We start from the raw sequence: 22,806 nt of genomic DNA, 5'->3' as shown, positions 1-22,806 counted from the left end.
ATTCCTTAACATCAGCATTAACAAGTGTATGTCCATCTACAAACGCGATGTGTATATTTCTAATATAGTGCGGTGCACATGCAGGAACTGTATCAATAACGGTGCATAGGTTTGCCCAGCACTATCTTGCTCCATCCTTTCTCTTTACTCAAAGTATGAACGACAGACAAACTGCTTTAACCCTCTGGGGTCGGCAAACGCACGGGCGCGTTTTGCTGTTTTTTTTTTTTACATAGAAGCAACATAGACTTAAAATACTCCGTCATGTATGGTCATACAGACTTAAGAAATATGAAAAAAGAATCTGTGAGATGTCTACTTTTGTATGTGTCCACTTACAATCTAAACAAAACGTTGTGCTTTTGTAAAATAAAGAAAATAAACAGGGTGTGCTTTCTGCCTCTCCGTCTCGTGATAATTGATAATTTAAGTATAATTGACAAAGCTTAGGCTAACTTGTTTTATATTTTCTCATCAAATATGATCAAAAGTGTTAGTTTTGCTTTAGGGAAACAAGGGTTGCTGAAAACATACAGTATACAGGAACAGAAAGAGATGCAAAGGATTCAGAATCAAAGTCCTCATACTTGTATAATGTATAATATAACGTAGGTGAGGTTGACCAAGCTCAAATAATTGTGAAAATGAATAAGAAACTGTAACTTTAATACTGTGATGGCTTAAAATAATAATAAATTATTTGGAAACATGATTATTTCATCATTATTGCCAGATGCAATAAATATGAATAACAAGAGAGCTATGCCATGATTATCAACTTCCAAATAAATGTAAAATAAAGAGCCTTTTCATTTCTGGTGCAGCTAAAAATAACATTTTTATTATTTAATTATTTTAAATAATCCATACAGTGTAGAACAGCATGATATAATGACACCAACTGGACAAGAAAACTGATGATTTAAAATGGCAAAGAAAAAATACATCAAAACATCAAATACACCAGAAAACACAAATAAAGCTATTTCTCTAGATCTATATTATTGATATGATTTTTCTGTTATAAATGAAAGTGCACCCAATCCTGCAAATCACAGCCTTATAATAAAAAGTATACTTAATTAAACATTAGATCTGTATATTATTGGCCATTTTAATTAATACTTCAGAACAGAGAAAAACTTCTTCCCAGAAATCAGTAACAGATAGTGCAGTTTACATGCAGTGTTAAAAACATGTTCAGAAAAGGCTGTTTAATATTTAATAAAGCAAACAAATCCCTAATGAAGCAGCTGCTTATGCATTTGTATAAGTTTCTGAGCCACTGGACATGTTTGAAAATGTTGCTGCCTCAGATATGTTGTACACATCTGCAAATAATTATTTTTATTTATTATGTTACTTGAAATATTCTTGTCATGTCATATGATATATAGGCCTGGTTTCACAGACAAAGCTTAGAATAAACAAGGCCTTTGTTCAATTAGGACATTTAATACGCTTTTATAAATGTGCCTTAGAAAAAACATTACTGTTTTTTTTTTTAGACAAAACATTACTGGTTCCCCCCCCCCCCCCCCCCCCCATCTCATCTTGAGACAAAACAATAGATATATTTTAAGATATGTCAGTGGAAGTTGCTTTCAGTTCAGACAGCTCAAACATTAATTTTAGTCTGTGAAACAGGCCAATAATGTATACATTTGAATAGTAAGACTTACTTCTTCTCCTACGCATCCATTGAAAGAAACCCAGCCCGCTTGAAGATGATGGTCCTGCACTAGTACTCTGTAATGTAGAGATTTAAGATATCAGCCGTAAACTGAGTACATCTATCATTAGGAAGAACTCATGCATCAGATGTATTGTTTTGTTGGCATTTACCCTGGTACGGTTAGAGCTGGTAAGGTTCCTTAGTGACAGCCTTCCTGCCAGTGCCTCACGGATCTGCAACCATAAGTGACAAAATGAGTTAAAGCACTGCAGTAGAAATTAATGCCTCTAATATAATTTTAACAAATTGTCAACTTGCAAAAACAAAAATCAATTCATACCTTGCTGTCTAAAAGCGTTCCGAACACCAAAATAAAGAATCCCTGCAGAAGTGTTACAAATATGAGGAAAATGGTATGAGTAAATAATACTTATTATAATGCTGTTAATTTCATATTCATAACAACATTGAAAATAACTTATTTTGCATTATTATATGTTGTTGTGAGGCTTTATAATGAATTGTTAGAAGTAGAGATTATAATAATTATTGCATTATTTGCATTACAATTGTTTTAATGTTTGCATTTAAATCAATCACACAAAATATAGCTTTAATATAAAGTAAAAATACAAAGACAGAAAGTGATACCTGCAGTGAATTGAGGAGTGCAAACACCACATGAATGCCTATGTTACGGGACAACATGGTTCCAATTCCAAATCCCCATGTTAGACCAAAGATAGGAGTCAATATGGCCACACATCGGGCAATGACCACCAGCGCATGTTTCTCATCCGGTTGAGTTGTGGCACCAACTCCTCTCCTCAACATCTTATACAGAACCACAATCAAAACCACAAGGTTTATGGCTACAATAGTGAGAGCTGGAATCACAAATGCCAGCAGGGCCCTAGATTCATTCCAGTTCAGCCAGCATGCGAATTGTTTCGTGATATAATTCTGTGGTCCAGCTGTTGACGCAACAGTAATGACCGCTATGAGCAAAGGTGCACCATAACCGACTATGAAGCCAATGGCCATCATTGTGGATCTTGACATTTGGGACAAGACCATGACTGTACGGTAAAAGAGTAACAGCGCTGAAATTAACATCCAGAAGAAAAGAGCCAGGTAAAAAAAGTGCATGAAGAAAACCGCTGGACTGCAGCGACCCACTGATGTCGGTTGCTCTAGTTCTGCGACTGCGGCTCCAATGATAAAACAGATGTTTGCGATCAGCAGGGACACGGCAATGTTGACTATGGACACATGTCGCATGTAGGATGTGTCATTTCTTGTCATTGACTTCCATACGATAATTTCAATAATGAGGCACAAAATCAAGCTGACCATTGAAATAGTTACACCGATGTAAGTTATATAAGCTAGGAGAATACTTTCAACACTTTCACCACTTTCACCACTTTCACCACTTTCACCACTTTCACTACCAATAGAAAACGGTGACATTAGGATTGAAAAAGAGGTTGTGTGGTTGCATTCACATGTGATATTGCCCGCTTTGTTCCCTGAGGGCTTTACTTTACATCCAGTGGAATCCCATGCGTCAAGACTGAAGTTCCAAAAGACACACTGAGGATTTCCCAAAGACTGATCCGTAATGTCAAACGCAAAAGAAATGTTGTCAAGTTTTACATTATTATCAACCTTAACAACAACCACATCTCCATTGATGCGCACATCTGAATTCCTACTGTCATTATTAGTAGTACGATTAGGTAGGACATTTTCAAGAGTTGAGAAGATTATGATGGTTATGGTAGTCACATTAGGAACCTGTGGTATGACAATCTCTGTAGTTGAGTTTGGCAGTGTTGATGTTATACTGAATGAGTTATTAATTGTAGTTCTGTCCAGCTGAATGGATGTTTCATTAAAAACAAACTCATCTTCGAGACGGTCACTTATCTTCTCAATAGCGCTCAGAAGTTCAGTGCTGGTGTCTCCTGTGGTGTTTCCTTTGTTCAGTTTGTTCCATGTATTACTGACATTACCTGATACAATGATGTTCACTGTTGTTAGGTAATTCTGGAAATAAAATTATGTTTAATATGGTGAAGTTACATAAAATATAAAAATATTTTAATATAAAACAACATAAGATATTATTATATGAGAGAATGTCTATTGCAAAACACAATTACTGTATGTGCACTGAATCAAAACAAGTTTATGTTAACTGGACATCTTATTAAATTCAATAATACAAGAATAAAATGTCTATACATTAAATTCGCTTATAAATGTGGATATACATACCACCATCACTGGATTATCGATGTCTGCTGCAGTAGTTTCTGACAATTTAGCAATTGTAAAAAGTATAAAAACAATTGCTTGAACAGTAGCAGCAGACTGTGTAATATTAACATTATTCTGTACTGTGGCACTACTGAGGCTAGCCATAAACCCTGGAATCTCCTCCACAATCAAGGCCTACATTGTGAAGTACAAAAATATAAATATTAGAAACATTTAAATTGGCAAGATGAATAGAGATAGAGATACATGATCTCTAAATTACCTCAACTCTGTTTTTAAGTTCGTCTATAACGTCAAGTACACAGTTGTCTTGTACTGGAGTCCAATCAGGGGAATCACATCTGTAAGTTATGGTGCCTTTAAAGCCACTTCTACAGATTCCTTTCGTTTCTTCGTTTTTTTTCCCAAGTCCAAGTTCTGTATTTTTACAGACGTAATCTGAATCTGATTGAAAGTCAGAAGGAAACTGATTCAGTTGAAAAGGTGTTCACACACTATGCAGAAGCATCAGAAATAACTAGGGTCAAATACACTAACTAAATAATGGGATCAAAGCAGTCAACAGCACAGCATAAGATGCGATGTGGTCCAAAGAAAAGTCTGCCAGATCGTTAAAATCATCCAATGCAATTCCATAACAGTGAAAAACAACTTAATGCTGAAAACAATAAGAAACTTAAGACTCACTTTCTGCGCTTGTATTTACTGTGACTCTGCTCCAGCTGTAACTGTATTGAAGTAGTTGGGACAGACCCTTGAGACGGCATATAAAGGTTTCCTCCATACAATTTCCACTTTGAGTAGCATAGTTTACTGTGATGTCAGATCCTGATTAGGCAAAAAGGGGAATACATTTATTAGAAAACAGTAATAACATGGAGGATTTAACTGAAGGTTTAAATGACAACAGCTCTCTCTCTCTCTCTCTCTCTCTCTCTCTCTCTCTCTCTCTCTCTCTCTCTCTCTCTCTCTAAAAGTGTACCAACCTGAAGATTGTACGGTGCCATTCAGGACCCACTCAATATTGTAGCCAGCATCAACAGAACATCTCAGTGTAACATTGTTGCTTTCACACGGAAAAACTCGATATTCATCACCCACAATGATATTGGGGCGTTTTTTAATAACAATGTTTTGCCATTGAATGTGTGGTATTGTATCCGTTTGTATGATGCATGAGTATCGACCTGCATTGGAGGGGGAGGGGGGGGGGGGGGGAACATCATGTATCTAAATCCTTCCCAGCTAACACACACAACATGCCAATTATCTAAATTATTGGTACTTTTTGGTAATTTCATGTCTTACTAATGGACAAAGTAACTACGACAATGCATGCTCATCATTTCAGTTACTCTTTTGCTGCATTCAGGTCCTCCTGGGAAGTTATTTATGGGGGAAGTCCTGTTTATGATGTCAGGTGCGTTCAAGCAAGATGATGGTGTACCTTCACTTCATTAACTATACAAAAATACTGCAATGTTTTTTAACTCTACTTCTAGAAAATGAAGAACTAGAATGTGCATCAAGTGTTTGCTTTTTGTGTGTTAATTTAGGAAGCACTGTAAACTTTGTCGTATTGTTATTGTAGATAAACAATGCTATCATATTTTGCGCAGGCAATTAGCATATTTTTTTTCTAAATAAAAAGCCTGATAATGGCCATTTCTCAATATATGTTATTAGGCGATCTTGCGTCCTTGTGTTCTAGTAGTAGCCTACTACGTCATCATCAACCGTCGAAGTTAAATTCCAATACTCAAGATGCAAGTACAGTGGACGCATGAAAGTACTCGGATCTGCTCTTGATTTCGAGGATGCATCGAATGTAGACTTGAGAGAACCGAACCATTAGAAATCCCAGAAGACATCACTGCAGGCGGCCAATGTACGGTATGTAAGTTTTAAACATCACGTTCTCACTTAAGAGATTGCCTCTGCAAGCTCACAAATACGTGACTGCTTGTGAAAGTAAACATTTGTCTGTTTGTTTTGCTTAATTTTAATAAAGTGATAATATGAAGAAAGCCTGCAGTATTTTTATAATTGGCATATTCAAATAATCTTAATATTGACAAAGCAATGGTACTGTAACACATAGGCTACTAATTTTCATAAATACACGTGGTAAAATAAAAAGATTAAAGAAAAAATAAAGATCATATGAAAATAATGTCTATAATATGAAATAAATGTTTTAATAGGTTGTGACATTTGATTGTGATGTTATGTTGTATTAATTTATTAATTGTTACTTAAAATATGCTGGGACGTAGCCTACAGTTGGGAAACAAGATTGCAGCACATCTCAATTCTCACAAAGATGCGTTCTGTGTCCTCGCGTCCTTCCGACGTTCATTCTTTTAAGGTCGCCAGCAAATATTTGCATAATGCCGCCAAAAATGCATACGCAAAGAAAGAAGACGTGGCTTCAGTTCTTGTAGTGCTGTCACCGCCATGTTGTGGAGACGTTGTATGTTTCTATGCGAAAGCACTTTATTTGGCCTTCCAAAAGTGGATGCAATTAGGAATCAGTGGTTAATATTTACAACACTGTTCCAGAACAGTAAAACCCAAATGTTTGTATGTGTGCAGTGTCATGGTAAAAGGGGCGTTTACAACGGTTACATTTCCAACACAACGCACTGGGTCAGCTGACCAATCAGATCACACTGTGCTTTTTCAGAAGGAGGGGCATTGTAGAAATCGAAGCAAGAAATTGAAAAAAGATGGGGCATAGAGGAGCTACAATAATGTACACTATGTGAAAAATTATGTATTTTTTTAACATTAAAGCATGTTAACATATTCCATTACACCCAAAACACAAAATAATAATCTTTGAAAAAAGCATCATATGACCCCTTTAAACTGCGTCCGACAGAAAAGTCCACAGCTTTCGCATGTCTTTTTTAAAAAAATTCTTGCATCAGAAAAAAACATTTAGAGTTTTTTGTTGTTGTTTCTTTGACTACACACTCCGGCGCAAACCACTCAGAATGGTCTTGCGACCTGCTTTTGGGTCGAGACACACGGTTGAGAAACACTAATCATGGTGTTTATTATCATCATATGCTATAGTAAATCAGTGATGATATACTTATTATGGTAAAGTTTTACAGCAGTCTGCTTTTTAAAACAGGACACTAAAAGCATTCAGGCAATTTGCCATGTAAGATATCATAGAGAGGACAAAATAAATCTCACGTCACTCACCACTGTCACTTTCAATAACGTTTTCCACAGTGAGAGTGCTATTGTTGTTTGAAATATTGTATCTTTTGTTGTCCAGTGCAGGATCTTTGTTATTCACTATCCATTTTATTCCTTTTGCAAAGTCTGGGGGTGTACAATTCAGGTCCAGCTTTTGCAAAGGATATAATTCATCTGTTGTGAAGTCCTTTTGTTCTGACAATAAAAAAACATACAGATACAATATAACAAATATGATGGAACTAAGAAATGTGAAGGGTTTTAGATTAGGCATTGACTACCCTTACCACTCCGAGCAAAAGCATCTGCAGCTAAAATGAATCCTTTTTCTGTTAGAAAAGCAGAAATCTCTGTGTGTGCTGCTGTAAAATCAAGGTTGTTGGATGTTGCATTTATCGTGTAGTCTACTATAACACTACCAGATCTACGGAGTGAAACACAAACCACACCAAGGTGAAAACACTGTATTAATATTGTATTTGAAAAAAAAAAACAAGTGAATAAATGGGAATGTTGTTTAAAAAAAGTGAACATTTAAATGATAGATCATACCTGAAGCCAGAGACTTTTGTAGAATTAGAAATGTAGCCAGTTAGTTTATAGGAATAAATTGTGTTAATCTGTAAAAACGTAGCAACAAGTAAGACTTTTAAACAGCATGACATTTTTCACAGGATCATGTTTTTTTGTTTGTTTCATCGCTGGGTAAAATACTGCAGCTAAATTGGGATTTGCATTCCCGACTCGTGGAAGCATAATAAGCACATTCTATTGTATTAAAGGTGCATTGTGTAATATTTAGGAGGATCTGTTGACAGAAATGCAATATCATATACATAACTATGTTTTCAGTGGTGTATAAAGACCTTACTTAATGAACCGTTATGTTTTTATTAGGTGTCAAGTAACGAAGTACAAATACTTCGTTACATTACTTAAGTAGAAATTTTGGGTATCTATACTTTACTTGAGTAATTATTTTTCAGCCGACTTTTTACTTCTACTCCTTACATTTTCACGCAATTATCTGTACTTTCTACTCCTTACATTTTAAAAATAGCCTCGTTACTCCTATTTCATTTCTGCTTGTTTTCATTCCCGCTTGTTTTGTCGTCGTTCAAAAAATGGGCAATTATACAATAGATCTGAGTCCCGCCTCCTGAACAAACATCGCTAAACTGATTGGCTTTGTGTTTTCTTTCTAACTTGTGAGAGGCTGTCCGCGCGGCGCGCTGTAGTTACATTTGGTTTGTGCGAAGCTGCAAAACTCCGAAGGAAACCTACTGTAGATGCGGTAAGCGAGGTAGAAATGAATCAACAGTTTTGTGCTCAAGAATACGGGGCAAATCGCGTCAAATATTGCTTTGGGGACAGGACAGCCGTTTTTACAATATTGCCTACTGTATGACAATCGCGGGATAAGTGGCAAACATAATCGTTAGTGTGTGTGTGCGTGTGTGTGAGAGTGAGAGAGAGCGTGCGTGCGTGCGTGTATGTGTGTGTGTGTGTGTGTGTGAGAGAGAGAGAGAGGAGAGAGAGTGTGTGTGTGAGAGAGAGAGAGTGTGTGTGTGTGTGTGTGTGTGTGAGAGAGAGAGAGAGAGAGTGTGTGAGAGAGAAGAGAGTGTGTGTGTGTGTGTGTGTGTGTGAGAGAGTGAGAGCGTGCATGTATGTGTGTGTGTGAGAGAGAGAGAGAGGAGAGAGAGAGAGAGAGAGAGAGAGAGAGTGAGAGTGTGTGTGTGTGTGTGTGTGTGTGTGCGCGCGCGCAACCATTAATAGTGTCATATCCCCACAAAGACGGCAATATCCGAAATCCTTATATGTGGCTGAAACAGGTAGCCTAGTGCCTCACAAGTTTTTCAACATTTACATTTTAATATATATAACATTATAGTCATTATGGCCTTATAAATTTTTTTTGGGGATGCACTATAGGCCCCTTTGGCGCGGTCTAAGCTTTTGTCCTTAATGGCATTTTTTGCCTTGCATTACTTTTACTTTCATACTTTAAGTAGTTTTAAAATCCAGTACTTTTATACTTTTACTTGAGTAAAAAGCTTGAGTTGATACTTCAACTTCTACAGAAGTCATTTTAAACCCTAGTATCTGTACTTCTACTTGAGTAATGAATGTGAATACTTTTGACACCTCTGACAATGAGCCATTTCTACATACACCGCAGTTCCCTTTCATGGGTCTCTCATCACTGCGACAGCCGTCGCTATGGGAACATACCGACTGTCTGAAGCCCTTATACCAGAGCCGTCAAATATTTTCGCTATATTGGACGAGTCTTGTATTAAGATTAATTTCTATGGCAAGCAGTTTTATTAGCACTAATGCCATAGTGGCTGCAGAGTGAGCTGACGGTTTCTCCTCTCTCTCTCTATATATATTCTGCGCTGCATTAACACAGGCATATGCATTTGATTTGGTGCTCACATTAAAATGCGCTCCCATTTTTCTACAGTGGCCCTAAACGGACAAATGCTTTTCGTCACTATGTTGTTCTTCGTGCAAAGAAGCATAGCTAAAGTCAGGGAATAAAACACTAACACAATGATGAACAAGTAACAATAATAATCGCAATAACATATAGATTTACTGAATAATTAAGTAAACCTAATTTCTTAATTTATCTTTGTAAAGAAACATTTGTGGGTGCATGGGCTGTGCCAATCATAAACCCCAATTATTGTAAAGGCCTACTTCATAATGAATATGGACTGATTACTCATTTGGACTATGTATAATACTTGATACTTGTTCTGGAATGTGGAATCAACTCTTTATATGGATGCTAACCATTATGGGCAACTTAGTGTTCATCTGTGATCTCTATAATATACTGTAAGATTATTGTAATTCAGTGTGGCTGTATTGGGTTATGTTCAATTATGTTTTTTCTTTGATGATTTTAAAAAAATATATATATTACAAAGGGGTTAATACTTTAAAATACAGGTGGTGGATAATACAACTTATAACCACAATATAAGTTGTGGTTTAACCACAACTAAAGTATAGCCTCAAGTATGCTTCGTTTCAAATCTGAGGATGATATCTCTAAAATTGTGCATGCTCTGAAGACTGCTGTAAGAGTATGTCCGTGGAGATTTTTTTTTAGAAAAGCTGATAAGATGCTAATCAATATGTTATTGCCCGTAAACAACCATTTACAGTCTTTGATTAATGCCTGGTGAGGAGAACTGGTCATTCATGCGATGTTGATGTCAATCGACGAACCTTTTACACTTCTGCCTGTATTGTGTAAATTTGAATTATTAACAATAATCTAACAAAATTGAGGCCTTTTCTCATCAAACAACCAGACAAACCAAATGGCTCGACACAACCCGTACCGAGGAAGAGCCTAGACAGGGCTTTCTTCTGTGTAGATATAAATTCACCAACGCTTTGCATCAGCTGGGTAGGACAGGGTAAATGACGGCTGTCATAGCTTACCATGGTAAGTTAAAAAAATAAATAATAAATTAAGATATAAATCAATATAATTAGTAGTAAATTAAATATTTTAAACACTAATACAAAAATGAAAGAATAATGCATTGACTTTTGTATATAATAGGCCTAACGTTCATAAACTGTCATTCAGACTGACTGTCAGAGATATTAAAATACACAGGCCTACTCTTCTGAATTTTATGATGTAGGCCTTTATTTTTTTCACTTTATTTTATTAAAAATGATTATAATTTATATCTCAAAAGGATGCGCTTGTGCATTCTCTGACATTACATTTACTTATTTCATTAATATTGAGTGAGTATCAATTGATGTCAAACAAAACGGTGCGTGTTAATTTCTCTGCCAACTAAGCTACCTGTAGGCCTAAGTCACTGTGCGTTCTCTCCGCGCTGTCTAGGGCATCCAGCAGCTTTTCCACACAGATTTTGAGAGTTGGCCAGCTAAACAAAATAGGCCAAAGAAGTAGAGTAATGCTAGTCCGGGAGATGTGGGTAGGGGGTAATAAAAACTGTTTTTTACTCTACATTTACTACAGCATTGTACTTTCTATTTTCTGCCAGCAAGTTACTATATTTCACAGTGTTCTTTTTACAGTGAAGCTGTATTCAAAGTTGTATTTATAGTATTCAAAAATCAACATGTTCTTTTTCATAAACAATTTAATTAAATATGGATAACATTCCGATCAGAAGCGCGTTTACACTTGTCTTTTCAAAAAGTGTATGTTGACAACATCCGGATACAGGTCGCATGTTAATGCCAAGTGTAAACGCAGCCTGTGATCTTTGGGGTTTTAATTTGACCCAGTTTTCCCAGTTTGTCTCTTTTATTCAGTATCCTGTTCACCTGTGCCTCGTTTGTCATGTCAGCTGTGTCTTGTTTCCTTGATTTGGTCCCTGTGCAGTGTATTTAAGCCCTGTGTTTAGTCCTGTCTAGTTGTCGTCCGTATTATGTGTTGGTTCTTCTGTGCCTGATCTGTTCCTGTCCATGAGTGTTTAGTTTAGTTTTTGAGTTAGTCTAATAAAAGCCTGCTGCATTTAGATCCTGCATCCTTCCTTCCCTGCTTCAACCTGCACTGGGACAGGCGTAGGCTTACACAAAGGTCTCGTCTCCTTCAGGGCTTCGGACGAGGAAGAGGATGACAGTTTCTCCATTGCTGCATCCGATTGCGAGTGGACGGGCTCCGTGTCCGGCCCTGCCCCATCGACCCAAGCTGGCGCGAGAACGAGCATTGACACAGAGCTTATCCGCTTGCTGATCGAGGCCGTCGAAGGCCTTGGGCTCGAGTGGCCCCTTAGCAGAGGCCCGCCCCCTTCTTCCCAGAAGTGCACGACGAGCTGACTAAAGCATGGAAGGTGCCCTACTCAGCTCGCTTGAAGCCGTCGTTCTCTTCAGCGCTCTCCTCTGTCGACAGCACTAGAGACAAAGGCTACGAGGCAATTTTTCCCTTCGAAGAGGCGGTGGCTGCTCACCTCTTGTCCCCCCACCGCCGCGGGATGGAAGGCGAAAGCATCGTATCCTTCTAAACCTTGCCGCGCCACCTCAGCTCTCGCTGGCCGCGCATACACCGCCGCTGGTTAAGCTGCTTCAGCGCTACACACCATGGCTGTCCTTCAGGTGTTCCAAGCCAAGCTCCTCCGCTCATTGGACGAGTCCAGCCAGGATACAGAACCTTGTAGGGACCTGCGCAGCGCCACAGATCACAGCCCAGGCGAACGGTCAAAGCATGGCTAGCCTCACGGTGCTCGAGAGACATGAAGGATAAAGACAGGGCAGCTTTCTTCGACTCCCCTATCTCCACCACTAGTCTGTTTGGCACCGCTGTGAAGGGCTTTGCGGAGCAATACACAGAGGCTCAGAAGGCGCCACAAGCGATGCGCCACTTCCTCCTGAAACGCTCCGGCTCTGCTTCGAGTCATACTAGAAGAAGTGGTCCGTCGCGACTGAGGTCTGTCACCGCTCTCGCTCAGCCAAGCGCCAGCAGTTCACGGCGAGACGGAGACCCCGGCCCAGGATTGTGCTGGACCCCGAGCCTCACAAGCCTTCCTAGCCGTGAGAAGGAAAAGGGAGAATTCAAGTCCCGCCGAGGCCGGACCATTCTCCAAGAGACTTCTCAAGCATTTCCCAGCTCCCTCCTCTCAGGCGGCTGGAAATGTCAATACTGCAGTAAATGGGTCTGTTCTAAAACATGCGCACCTGCAAACAAACGCCGTTTTAACGGCGACACAAATAACACACCGAAAAGAGCACTTTTCTGTCTGTGTCACATGTAGGTCACGTGCCCGCTGCAATGTATACACCCCTACACACAAGCACTGTCCCCACAGTAAATGTTTTTTCCAGCTCACGCTGTGAAGGTAGTTCGTGTGCCCGCAACAAAGCGCGCACCCCTACACATAAACACTACTGACAGTCCCCAAAATCCCCCCAGCACACGCTGGAAGTGTAACGAATGTAGTTTGCGCGCCCACAATAAAGTGCACGCCCCTACACACAAACACGGGTTCAAACTCTCTCGCGTCCAGCTCGGAACCAGCCCACTATGAAGTATGCACCACTACACACAAAAACTGTTCCCAGAGTATCAGTTTTTCCCCTCGCTGCCGCGAGAAACATGATAAAGGGTGCACCCGCTGTAAAGCGCGCGCCCCTACACATGAGCGCTGTTCATACAGCAATAACACACGGTTGGACGGTTGGGTCCCTATCTTAAAGCGGCCCGCCTCCAGCTTTTATTCAACCCCTTGCTATAGGGCCAAGGCCTGGGAGGCTATCCCCGGTATATCAGAATGCGCCCCTACACATGAGCGCTGTTCATACAGCAGTAACACACGGTTGGACGGTTGGGTCCCTATCTCAAAGCGGCCTGCCTCCAGCTTTTATTCAACCCCTTGCTATACAGGCCAAGGCCTGGCAACCTATCTCCGGTATATCAGAATGGGTGTTAAACACGATAAAACGGGGATACTCGCTACAGTTCGCTCGCAGACAACCACGCTTTCTAGCCGTGGGCGAGACGACAGCGAAAATGGGCGTGGCTCACGTCCTTCGGACCGAAGTGTCGAAACTGTTGGAAAAGGGAGCTATCGAACCAGTTCCCCTTCCACAGAGCGAGTCAGGCTTTTACAGCCGTTATTTCCTTGTCCCAAAGAAGGATTGCGGCCTCAGACCCATCCTAGATCTCAGGCATCTGAACAAAGTGCTTATGTGCTTAAAGTGCCCGTTCAAAATGCTGACGACCAAACAGATCCTTGCTCAAATTCGACGGGAGACTGTTTTTTCTCAGTGGATCTGAAAGATGCTTATTTTCACATCCAGATATTGCCTTGACACAGGCCATTCCTGAGATTCGCCTTCGAGGGACAGGCCTACCAGTACACAGTACTACCGTTCGGCCTATCGCTGGCACCTCGTACATTTACGAAGTGTATGGACGCAGCACTTTCCCCCCTGAGACAGCAGGGAGTGTGAGTGTTAAACTACCTCGACGACTGGCTTATATTAGCCCAGTCGAAGCCAGAGTTAGTAACTCACAAATCCTGGATACTCAGCCATCTGAAATGCCTGGGTCTCCAGATCAACACAACAAAGAGCACACTGTCTCCCAGCCAGAATATCTCGTTCCTGGGTACAGAAATAGACTCTATACGAATGAAGGCGCGCCTTACACCCTGAGAGAGGGAACGAGTATTGCATAGCCCGCCGTGCTGTGCTGTGATCTGGGTTCCCTTCAGTCGATTTAACCTGGTTTTCCTAGGCGAGTCCTGGTCCCTTTATACCCTGGGACCACGCCCATTCTGGCGGGCTCTGATGTGTTCAGGGCGCGAAGGGCCGCCTCGCCACAGGTTTGGACAGTTGCCGCAGCACAGCCAATGACCACGCCTGCGCTCATATGTGTCTGCTGTGCAGCTACACTGCGTTTTGAAAATATTGCTTCAGTATTCTCGAGAAAAGGAGTTTTGCCATAGCGTATGCTACGCAATACTCGTTCCCTCTCTCAGGGAACTGAGGTTACTTTAGTAACCGAGTAGTTTTTGAATTATGTTTAATTATGTTTTAATCATTTCCAATTTTATCTGGACATTTTAATAATTTAACATTTAACTTGAATGGATTTATGTGGATTTATTATGTTTAGGAAAATAGTATTGTTTACAATTTTTTTAATAAATGTGTATATACAGTGTATATATATAAAGATTTGGAAAGTTATGTCATTTTCTGACAAAAACGGTGTCTTCATTTTACAGTACACAAAATTAAAGCAGAAATGCCTCATAACAGTGATTTTATATTTGCTGTGATAAAAATTACAGCACTAATAATACTGTGGTTATTACTGTAATATAAATCACAGTAAGTATATAGTTACCATGATGAAATTTACAGTAAGCTTACTGTGGAATACACTACAGCAACGTACTTTCTATTTTCTGCCAGCAAGTTACTATATTTCACAGTGTTCTTTTTACAGTGAAGCTGTATTCAAAGTTTTATTTATAATATTCAAAAATCAACATGTTCTTTTTAATAAACAATTAAATTAAATATGAAACATGGAATACTCACTGCTGTCTCAATTTGTCCAGATAAATTTGTGTAGGTCTTGCTATTAGAGTCAGTAAGACTGGTGTCAAAAGCCTGTTCTATTTTTATCGACATTCCAACAACTGTAAAACAATATTTTTTACATTTATGTGCATTGTATCAGGTATCAAACAATCCTCAATATACAATACAATAATAAAATACTGGGGGTGTATTCAAGATAAACAATGATTTTTTAAACCCATGACAAATTAACAAAACGTATTTCCTGTTATTGTTATTTGCTTGTGCCCCAGCTAATACAATATATCTTGATTCAGAGATATATTTTTTTGCAGTAAGGTAGTAAAGAAAAATACATCATTAAAGGACAAGTTCGGTATTTTAAACTTAAAGCCCTGTTTACAGATCGTATCTGATGAAATAGAACGGTTAAGATAAAAATTTGGACACATGCTCCTGTCCCGAGAATTTTAGGTTTATTTCGCTTCCCCCCCCACCTCCACAATGGCAGTCTATGTGCACTGGAACAAATCTTCCTAAAATGCATTAAACTTTCGTTTACAAAGACGTGAAACTCACCGAGTGGTCAGGGGTGTTCACTGATATGCTCACACAAAAATCGCTGCAAAAGATGCTTTCCAACAGGTGTTTTACCATTCGTTGTAAAACTGCGGACCTATTTTTTTCAAACGCATCGCAGGCATTCTTCCGTTGAGAGCTGGAAAACTACGATAAAACCTGTTGGAAAGCATCTTTTGCAGCGATTTTTGTGTGAGCATATCAGTGAACACCCCTGACCACTCGGTGAGTTTCACGTCTTTGTAAACGAAAGTTTAATGTGTTTTAGGAAGGAATGTTCCAGTGCACATAGACAACCATTGTGTGTGGGGTGGGGTGGGGTGGGGTTAGGGGGGGGGGGGGGGGTTCTCGGGACAGGAGCATGTGTCCAAATTTTAATCTTAACCGTTCTATTTCATCAGATACGATCTGTAAACAGGGCTTTAAGTGTAAAATACCGAACTTGCCTTTAAAGTAATTCATTGGACGTCACTCCATAAAAATTAGGCTGGAGTCACATGGATCACTTTAATGATGTCTTTACTACCTTTGTGGGGCTTGAAAGGGGTAGTTGCGTAGGCTGTCAATGGAGGGACAGAAAGCTCTCAGATTTCATCAAAAATATCTTCATTTGTGTTCCGAAGATGAGCAAAACTTTTACGGATTCGGAACGACATGAAGGTGAGTAATTAATGACAGAATTTAAATTTGTGGGTGAACTAACCCTTTAAGTGTCCACTGAATTAGCAGGTTTTAGTAACAGTTCTCAATACTAATACAAATCTTCATCATCATCACAATTGTTGTGCTTTATTAAAAATTGTGTTTTACCGGGCATACCTGTTGCTGTTGGTGCTTGTGTTGTTCGTGATGCTGGTGTTATTATTGCTGTTGGTGCTTGTGTTGTTGGTGATGCTGGTGTTATTATTGCTGTTGGTGCTTGTGTTGTTGGTGATGCTGGTGTTATTATTGCTGTTGGTGCTTGTGTTGTTGGTGATGCTGGTGTTATTGTTGGAACTGAAGAAAACAGACATGACTTAGTTTGAAAATTCAGCCTCTATCCTCTTGTGTCCTCACACCATTTGGACTTTGTTTTCAGTTTGCACCATTTCCCTTAGTTCATTGTCATAGTTATGAATGGATTAGTCATTTAGTTCAGCATTGTTCACCCATTGTCACTAGTATTTAAGTTCTCTCTGTACTCGTTACATCATAAGAAGAATGGCATCTACGCTAATTTTAGTGTCTTTGTTTATCCCGGGGTTTTCCCGCAGCCTGCCGGATCCAGGCCGTATCCAGATCTGACGAAGGACCTTCGCCTGGACCCGATGTCAACGCAGTGCTGAAGTCCCAAATAGCCTCTCCCTATGGAGGATCCCTTTACCACTCTACAGATAAAGCGTTGTGGAAATTCGCGTATCTACCCCGTAGTGATAAAATAAAATAAAATTCTGTATCAAATTTATATGCAGGACAAGTAGTTTATTTCGGCTTGGTTTGAAGAGAATTACAAACATGCGCACATATATTCAAACGCACATACCTATATAATTAATTCTTGATGCGCACGTGAGCGCCATCAGTGTTTATATCACAGGTTCGCGTTTAAAGTCTGTGTAGAGAGAACGGTGTCGTCTTAGCGGCCCCTAATTTAATAACAAATTATCCTTTCGACGAAAGTGAATCAGTCAAGACTAACTTTAGCTGGAAAATAACATTATTCAAGAAGCGCTATAAAGCCAAAACAATCTGTTACCTTAAAGGGGTCATGACATGAGAAACCAAATTTGCCTTGATCTTTTGGTATATAAGAGGTCTTTGTGTCATTAAAACGTCCTGCAAGTTTCATAGCTTAAGACGTCCTCCCCATTATAAACGAATCATTTATTTAATCAAGCTCTAAATACAGCTCGTTCTGGATCCATGGTAAGAAGTGACGTCACGGTACGAAGTGACGTACCAGCGTTTGCATGTGACCGCCTCCAGAACAAGACAACTACGCTTAAAGCGCAAGACAACTACGCTCATTTCGTATCATTGTCGCGCCCACGCGCTGCGCGCCTCACAAGTGTTCAGTCGACGGACAGCGAGTGGGTCTGTGTACAGGGAAATTACGATGCCACGTAGATGTGCTGTTCCTGGCTGTGGACAAACAACATCTTTGAATACGCTGCCGAAAGATCCAGACGTCAGGGAAAAATGGATGCACTTTATTTTTTGCGGACGTCCCAGTCACGGCAGTGTTCATTTAAGCGTTCGTTCTCTACATTTGAAGGATGACTGTTTTGAGAACAAATCCCAAAATGATGCTGGCTTTGCCAGAAAACTGTTGCTCAAAGATAAGTCCGTGCCGAGTGCCGACTATTCTGGGCTCAACAACGACGACGCAAACTGTAAGTAATGTATTTACTTTTTAAATACGCTGAATCCGCAAATGTTCTGGCTGGGGGAGTTAATAATTGATGCATAGGCACTGACGTTAGCCAATCATAACAGTGGGCGTTAACACTGAACTCTTAAAGGGGAAACACCCCCAAAACAGACTGTTTGAATCAGAGGATGAGAAACAGGGTGGGGAAAGGTCATAAATCACTACATTTTAAAAGTTTTTTGTAAAAAAAACTATAGTAATACTATAATTGCACCTAAGGGAACATAATAATAAAATAAAAAAAAACATGTCATGACCCCTTTAAATTATACGTTTATCTATGTATAGCAGCTTTGAAACAATCTACATTGTTAAAAGCGCTATATAAATGAAGATGACTTGACTTGAATTGACTTGTTCCTAGCAGGGGCGGCTGGCCAATAGAGGGCACTAGGGCGCTGCCCATGCGTACCCATCTACAGTGGACGATTGGAGCTGGTATACCGTATACGTACAGTAGGAAGGACTGACTAGCTGATGGGTGCGGTCATGCTAATGCCTTGTTTTGCTTTCTGTGATAACTTTTTAAAACAACAGGGACAGATTCAGCATGGACAGTAACCGGAGTGAGGGAAGCACTTGTCTGAGAATGTAACTACTCGGTTACTATCGTAACCTCAGTTCCCTGAGATAGGGAACGAGTATTGCGTAGCTATACGCAGTGGGGAAACTCATTTCCTCAGATTTATTGAAGCTTAAAATGTAAAGCGCATTGCAGCTGCACAGCTAGACAGTGAGAGACTGGCTCACTCATTGGCTGTGCTGCAGCAATCTCAGAGAATTCCCTAACTCAGGGAACTGAGGTTACGATAGTAACCGAGTAGTTCCCTTTCGAACGGTCACTTCGTATTGCGTAGCTATACGCAGTGGGGACGTCATTTAAAACGCTGCACCATAAGTAACTATCTATCTATCTATGGGGAAAATACATTTACATTTGTTTTAATACATACAAATATAAACACATAAAGCATGAAAGACAAATGTTAACTCACAACATAATATACTAAAATAATAACTATATAAGGAGAATACAGATTGAGAAAGTATAATAATCTACATTTTTAAACACAACTGACCACAACATTTACATTTGGACAACAGCATGTGCAAAATAAACAAATTAACAAAAATGTATTATACACCTCCCAATACTCATTTTCTTTGTCATACATTTATATCATAAGGTTTTGCTGTACCTTTGCATGGGTTACTGCTGTTTATAGGGAGGTTCGGGTCTGTTACATTATATCCACTCATGCACGAGCAATTGTGACTCCCAACAGTGTTGTTGCAGATTGAGTTTGGACCGCAGACCTCTGATCCATTGACACATTCATTCACATCTTTATTAAAAGGAAGTTATGGGAAAAAGAACAGTTTGGGTCAGTTTAATCTCATCTGAATGAAACATTCACAGTTTTAAGCAACATCTCAGATTTTGTTTTAGAATACATAGATATTGGCAATGTCACTGTTAACACTTCATTTGTAAAAAAGAGAAACAATAATAATAAAAAAGTTACTACCCTACCAGTACCCATGTTCTTTGTCATTAATTTATTAGCACTAAGTGCTTCACATGTCAATCATACCTTTGCATGGGTTACTGCCGTTTATAGGGAGGTTTAGGTCTGTTATATTATATCCAGTCATGCACAAGCAATTGTGACTCCCAACAGTGTTGTTGCAGATTGAGTTTGGACCGCACACCTCTGGTCTCTCGACACATTCATTCACATCTTTATTAAAAGAAAATGACAGGCAAAAAAATAACAGTTTCCTCTTTAGGTCACTCATACAGAATGTGGAGGTCAACTCATTAATTGCCTAACCTTACAATCTAATATTCCATCTAGAATATTTGATCTAAAGTAGGAAACGCTTAAAAAATCAATGTTGTTATTAAAAACATATTTGCTGATATTTTAGTAATATTTATTGGACTAATGGTGCAAAAACATCTAGTTCATTATTCAATGTTAGAGAACACATATATCTGAATATAGAATGTACCTCTACACATGTTATTGATGCTGATGGTGAGATTTGAGTTTGTTGCAGTGAATCCATCCAAACATGAACAATTGTGACTCCCAACAGTGTTGTTGCAGATTGAGTTTGGACCGCAGACCTCTGACCCATCGACACATTCATTCACATCTTTATTAAAAGGAAGTTATGGGAAAAAGAACAGTTTGGGTCAGTTTAATCTCATGTGAATGAAACATTCACAGTTTTAAGCAACATATTAGATTTTGTTTTAGAATACATAGACATTGGCGATGTTACTGTTAACACTTAATTTGTAAAAAAGACAAAGCAATAATAATAAAAAAGTGATTAGCCTCCCAGTACTCATTTTATTTTTCATGAATTTATTAGCACTAAGTGCTTCACATGTCAATCATACCTTTGCATGGGTTACTGCTTTTTATAGGGAGGTTTGGGTCTGTTACATTATATCCACTCATGCACGAGCAATTGTGACTCCCAACAGTGTTGTTGCAGATTGAGTTTGGACCGCAGATCTCTGATCTCTCGACACATTCATTCACATCTTTATTAAAAGAAAATGACAGGCAAAAAAATAACAGTTTCCTCTTTAGGTCACTCATACAGAATGTGGGGGTCAACTCATTAATTGCCTAACCTTACAATCTTTAGGTTACTTACGTAACTCCGGTTCTCTGATAACATGAGTGAGGTATCTCACTATGGGAAACGCCTCTGGGCGTGACAGATCTGGAAGAACCAATTACACCACGTCTGTCAGTTGACAGACCAATCACGACAGTGATGCGGGAGTCCCCTTCCCACATTTTAACCACTGCCAGTGGTCCCTACTTCATTCTCTGCATATCTCTTCTCCGTGCAATGCAAGGAGGGACGTGTGGTGAGATACCTCACTCATGTTATCAGAGAACCGGGGTTACGTAAGTAACCTAAAGTTCTCTTTCAAACATTCGCTCGGTATCATACTATGGGATATAGACAACTCCCGTATTGCAGATATGCTATCCGAAGCAGGCATGTCAACTAACTCAGTGATGCATGTAACATAACAATCCACAATGAGTGTTTTTTTTTTTTTACACACTTAAGACGGAATGAGCCAGTGATGGCTCAGTGACATCCAGTCTATAAAATCGGACAAATGTGTGAGGCGAAGCCCAACTTGCTGCAGCACATATGTCCTGAACTGAAACGCCTTTAAACAGTGCCCACGAGGTAGCCAACCCTCTGGTAGAATGAGCCCTCAGCCCTTCCGGAGGACAGAGACCACTGCTATTATAACCTAATATAATAGCTTCCACTACCCAGTGGGACAGGCGCTGACGCGAAATAGGTTTCCCCTTATGAGAATCAGCCCATGAAACAAACAACTGATTACTCTTCCTTAGCGCTCTTGTTCTGTCCACATAGTGACGCAACGCACGGACAGGGCACAGGCAATGAAGCCGCGCATCCTCTGACGAGAGAAAGGGCTGCGGACTGAAAGCCCGTAAATTCACCTGCTTACAGGCGAGAGCTGACTCGCTAACTTTAGGGACAAACGATGGATTCGTTTTGAGAGTTACTCCCGAGTGGTCCATAGCGGATTTATCCGAATTTATAAGAGCCAATTTGTCTGGGGCTGGGTGAAAAATCTCCCCGCGCGCTTGCGAGAGAAGGTCCCTGCGCAACGGGAGGGGCCAGGGCTGTGCGTAAAGGAGCTGAATTATCTTCGTCAACCACAACTTCCCTGGCCAGTTCGGGGCAATCATTATGACCGAGTGACCGCACTCTCTTGTCCTTCTTAAAGTTGGAAAGATCAGACTCAGTGGAGGAAACGCGTACAGTAGTGCGTTTGGCCACGGGTGCGCCAGAGCATCCACACCCATAGGCGCACCGCTTCTCACCAGAGAGAAGAACAGAGGACACTGAGTGTTTTCGTGCGAGGCGAAGAGATCTACGGCAGCCCGGCCGAACCTCTCCCACAACTGGCTCACTACCTGAGGGTGGAGAGTCCATTCTCCATACAGAGGATTCCCCCTGGACAAGAGATCCGCCCCCACATTCATTATTCCCGGGACGTGGGTTGCCCGTAGTGAATGAAAATGCTTCACGCCCCACAAGATTATTTTCTGTGCCAGACTGTGAAGCAGATGGGAACGTGTGCCTCCCTGGCGGTTTATGTATGCCACCGCCATTGTGTTGTCCGACCTGATCAAAATGTGATGGTTCCTTAGGAACCGCACAAAATGATTCAGAGCCAGAAAAACTGTTAACAGTTCCAGGAAGTTTATGTGTGCGTCTTGTAGCGAGACGGGCCTTTTTCCCTTCGCTATCCTGCCCTCGCACACGGCACCCCAACCTGTGAGCGACGCATCCGTCGTAACCACCTTTCTCAGAGAAACTGCTCCCAGCGGAGTCCCTGACTCGAGAAAAGAGCGATCTCTCCACTGACGGAGAGCGCGCATGCAAAGTGACGTCACTATCACTCTGCGGTTGAGGTGGCGTTTTGGACACAAGCCCAGCGCCGCCGTCCAGTTCTAAAACTCTCTCTTTCGCAACAGTCCCAGGGGAATGACAGAAATTGTCGAGGCCATCAGACCCAGAAGAC

General features: G+C 40.2%; 1 protein-coding gene across 1 annotated transcript in view; it reads right to left on the bottom strand.

Moving 5' to 3' along the window:
* Window positions 1–650: 650 nt before the first annotated feature.
* LOC307012694 (uncharacterized protein) overlaps window positions 651–22,806 on the bottom strand; it is a 74,685-nt gene continuing 52,529 nt past the window's right edge. The window contains exons 10-27 of the mRNA XM_079639639.1: window positions 20,614–20,760; window positions 20,217–20,363; window positions 19,796–19,942; window positions 19,400–19,546; window positions 16,610–16,786; window positions 15,230–15,330; window positions 7,727–7,794; window positions 7,462–7,598; window positions 7,178–7,369; window positions 4,948–5,148; window positions 4,649–4,789; window positions 4,224–4,405; window positions 3,959–4,135; window positions 2,327–3,727; window positions 2,016–2,057; window positions 1,846–1,908; window positions 1,683–1,749; window positions 651–1,331 (exon numbers count right to left, since the gene is read on the bottom strand). Of these exons, the coding sequence (XP_079495765.1) occupies window positions 1,258–1,331; window positions 1,683–1,749; window positions 1,846–1,908; window positions 2,016–2,057; window positions 2,327–3,727; window positions 3,959–4,135; window positions 4,224–4,405; window positions 4,649–4,789; window positions 4,948–5,148; window positions 7,178–7,369; window positions 7,462–7,598; window positions 7,727–7,794; window positions 15,230–15,330; window positions 16,610–16,786; window positions 19,400–19,546; window positions 19,796–19,942; window positions 20,217–20,363; window positions 20,614–20,760 (3,611 nt within the window). The 3' untranslated portion in view covers window positions 651–1,257. The remainder of the gene's footprint in view (window positions 1,332–1,682; window positions 1,750–1,845; window positions 1,909–2,015; window positions 2,058–2,326; window positions 3,728–3,958; window positions 4,136–4,223; window positions 4,406–4,648; window positions 4,790–4,947; window positions 5,149–7,177; window positions 7,370–7,461; window positions 7,599–7,726; window positions 7,795–15,229; window positions 15,331–16,609; window positions 16,787–19,399; window positions 19,547–19,795; window positions 19,943–20,216; window positions 20,364–20,613; window positions 20,761–22,806) is intronic.

This window comes from Phoxinus phoxinus (assembly GCF_949152265.1).
Source record: "Phoxinus phoxinus genome assembly, chromosome: 16".
In the NCBI taxonomy this organism is placed as follows: Eukaryota; Metazoa; Chordata; class Actinopteri; order Cypriniformes; family Leuciscidae; genus Phoxinus; species Phoxinus phoxinus.
Note: the sequence above shows the minus strand (reverse complement) of the source record. Positions and strands in the feature narration are given on the sequence as shown.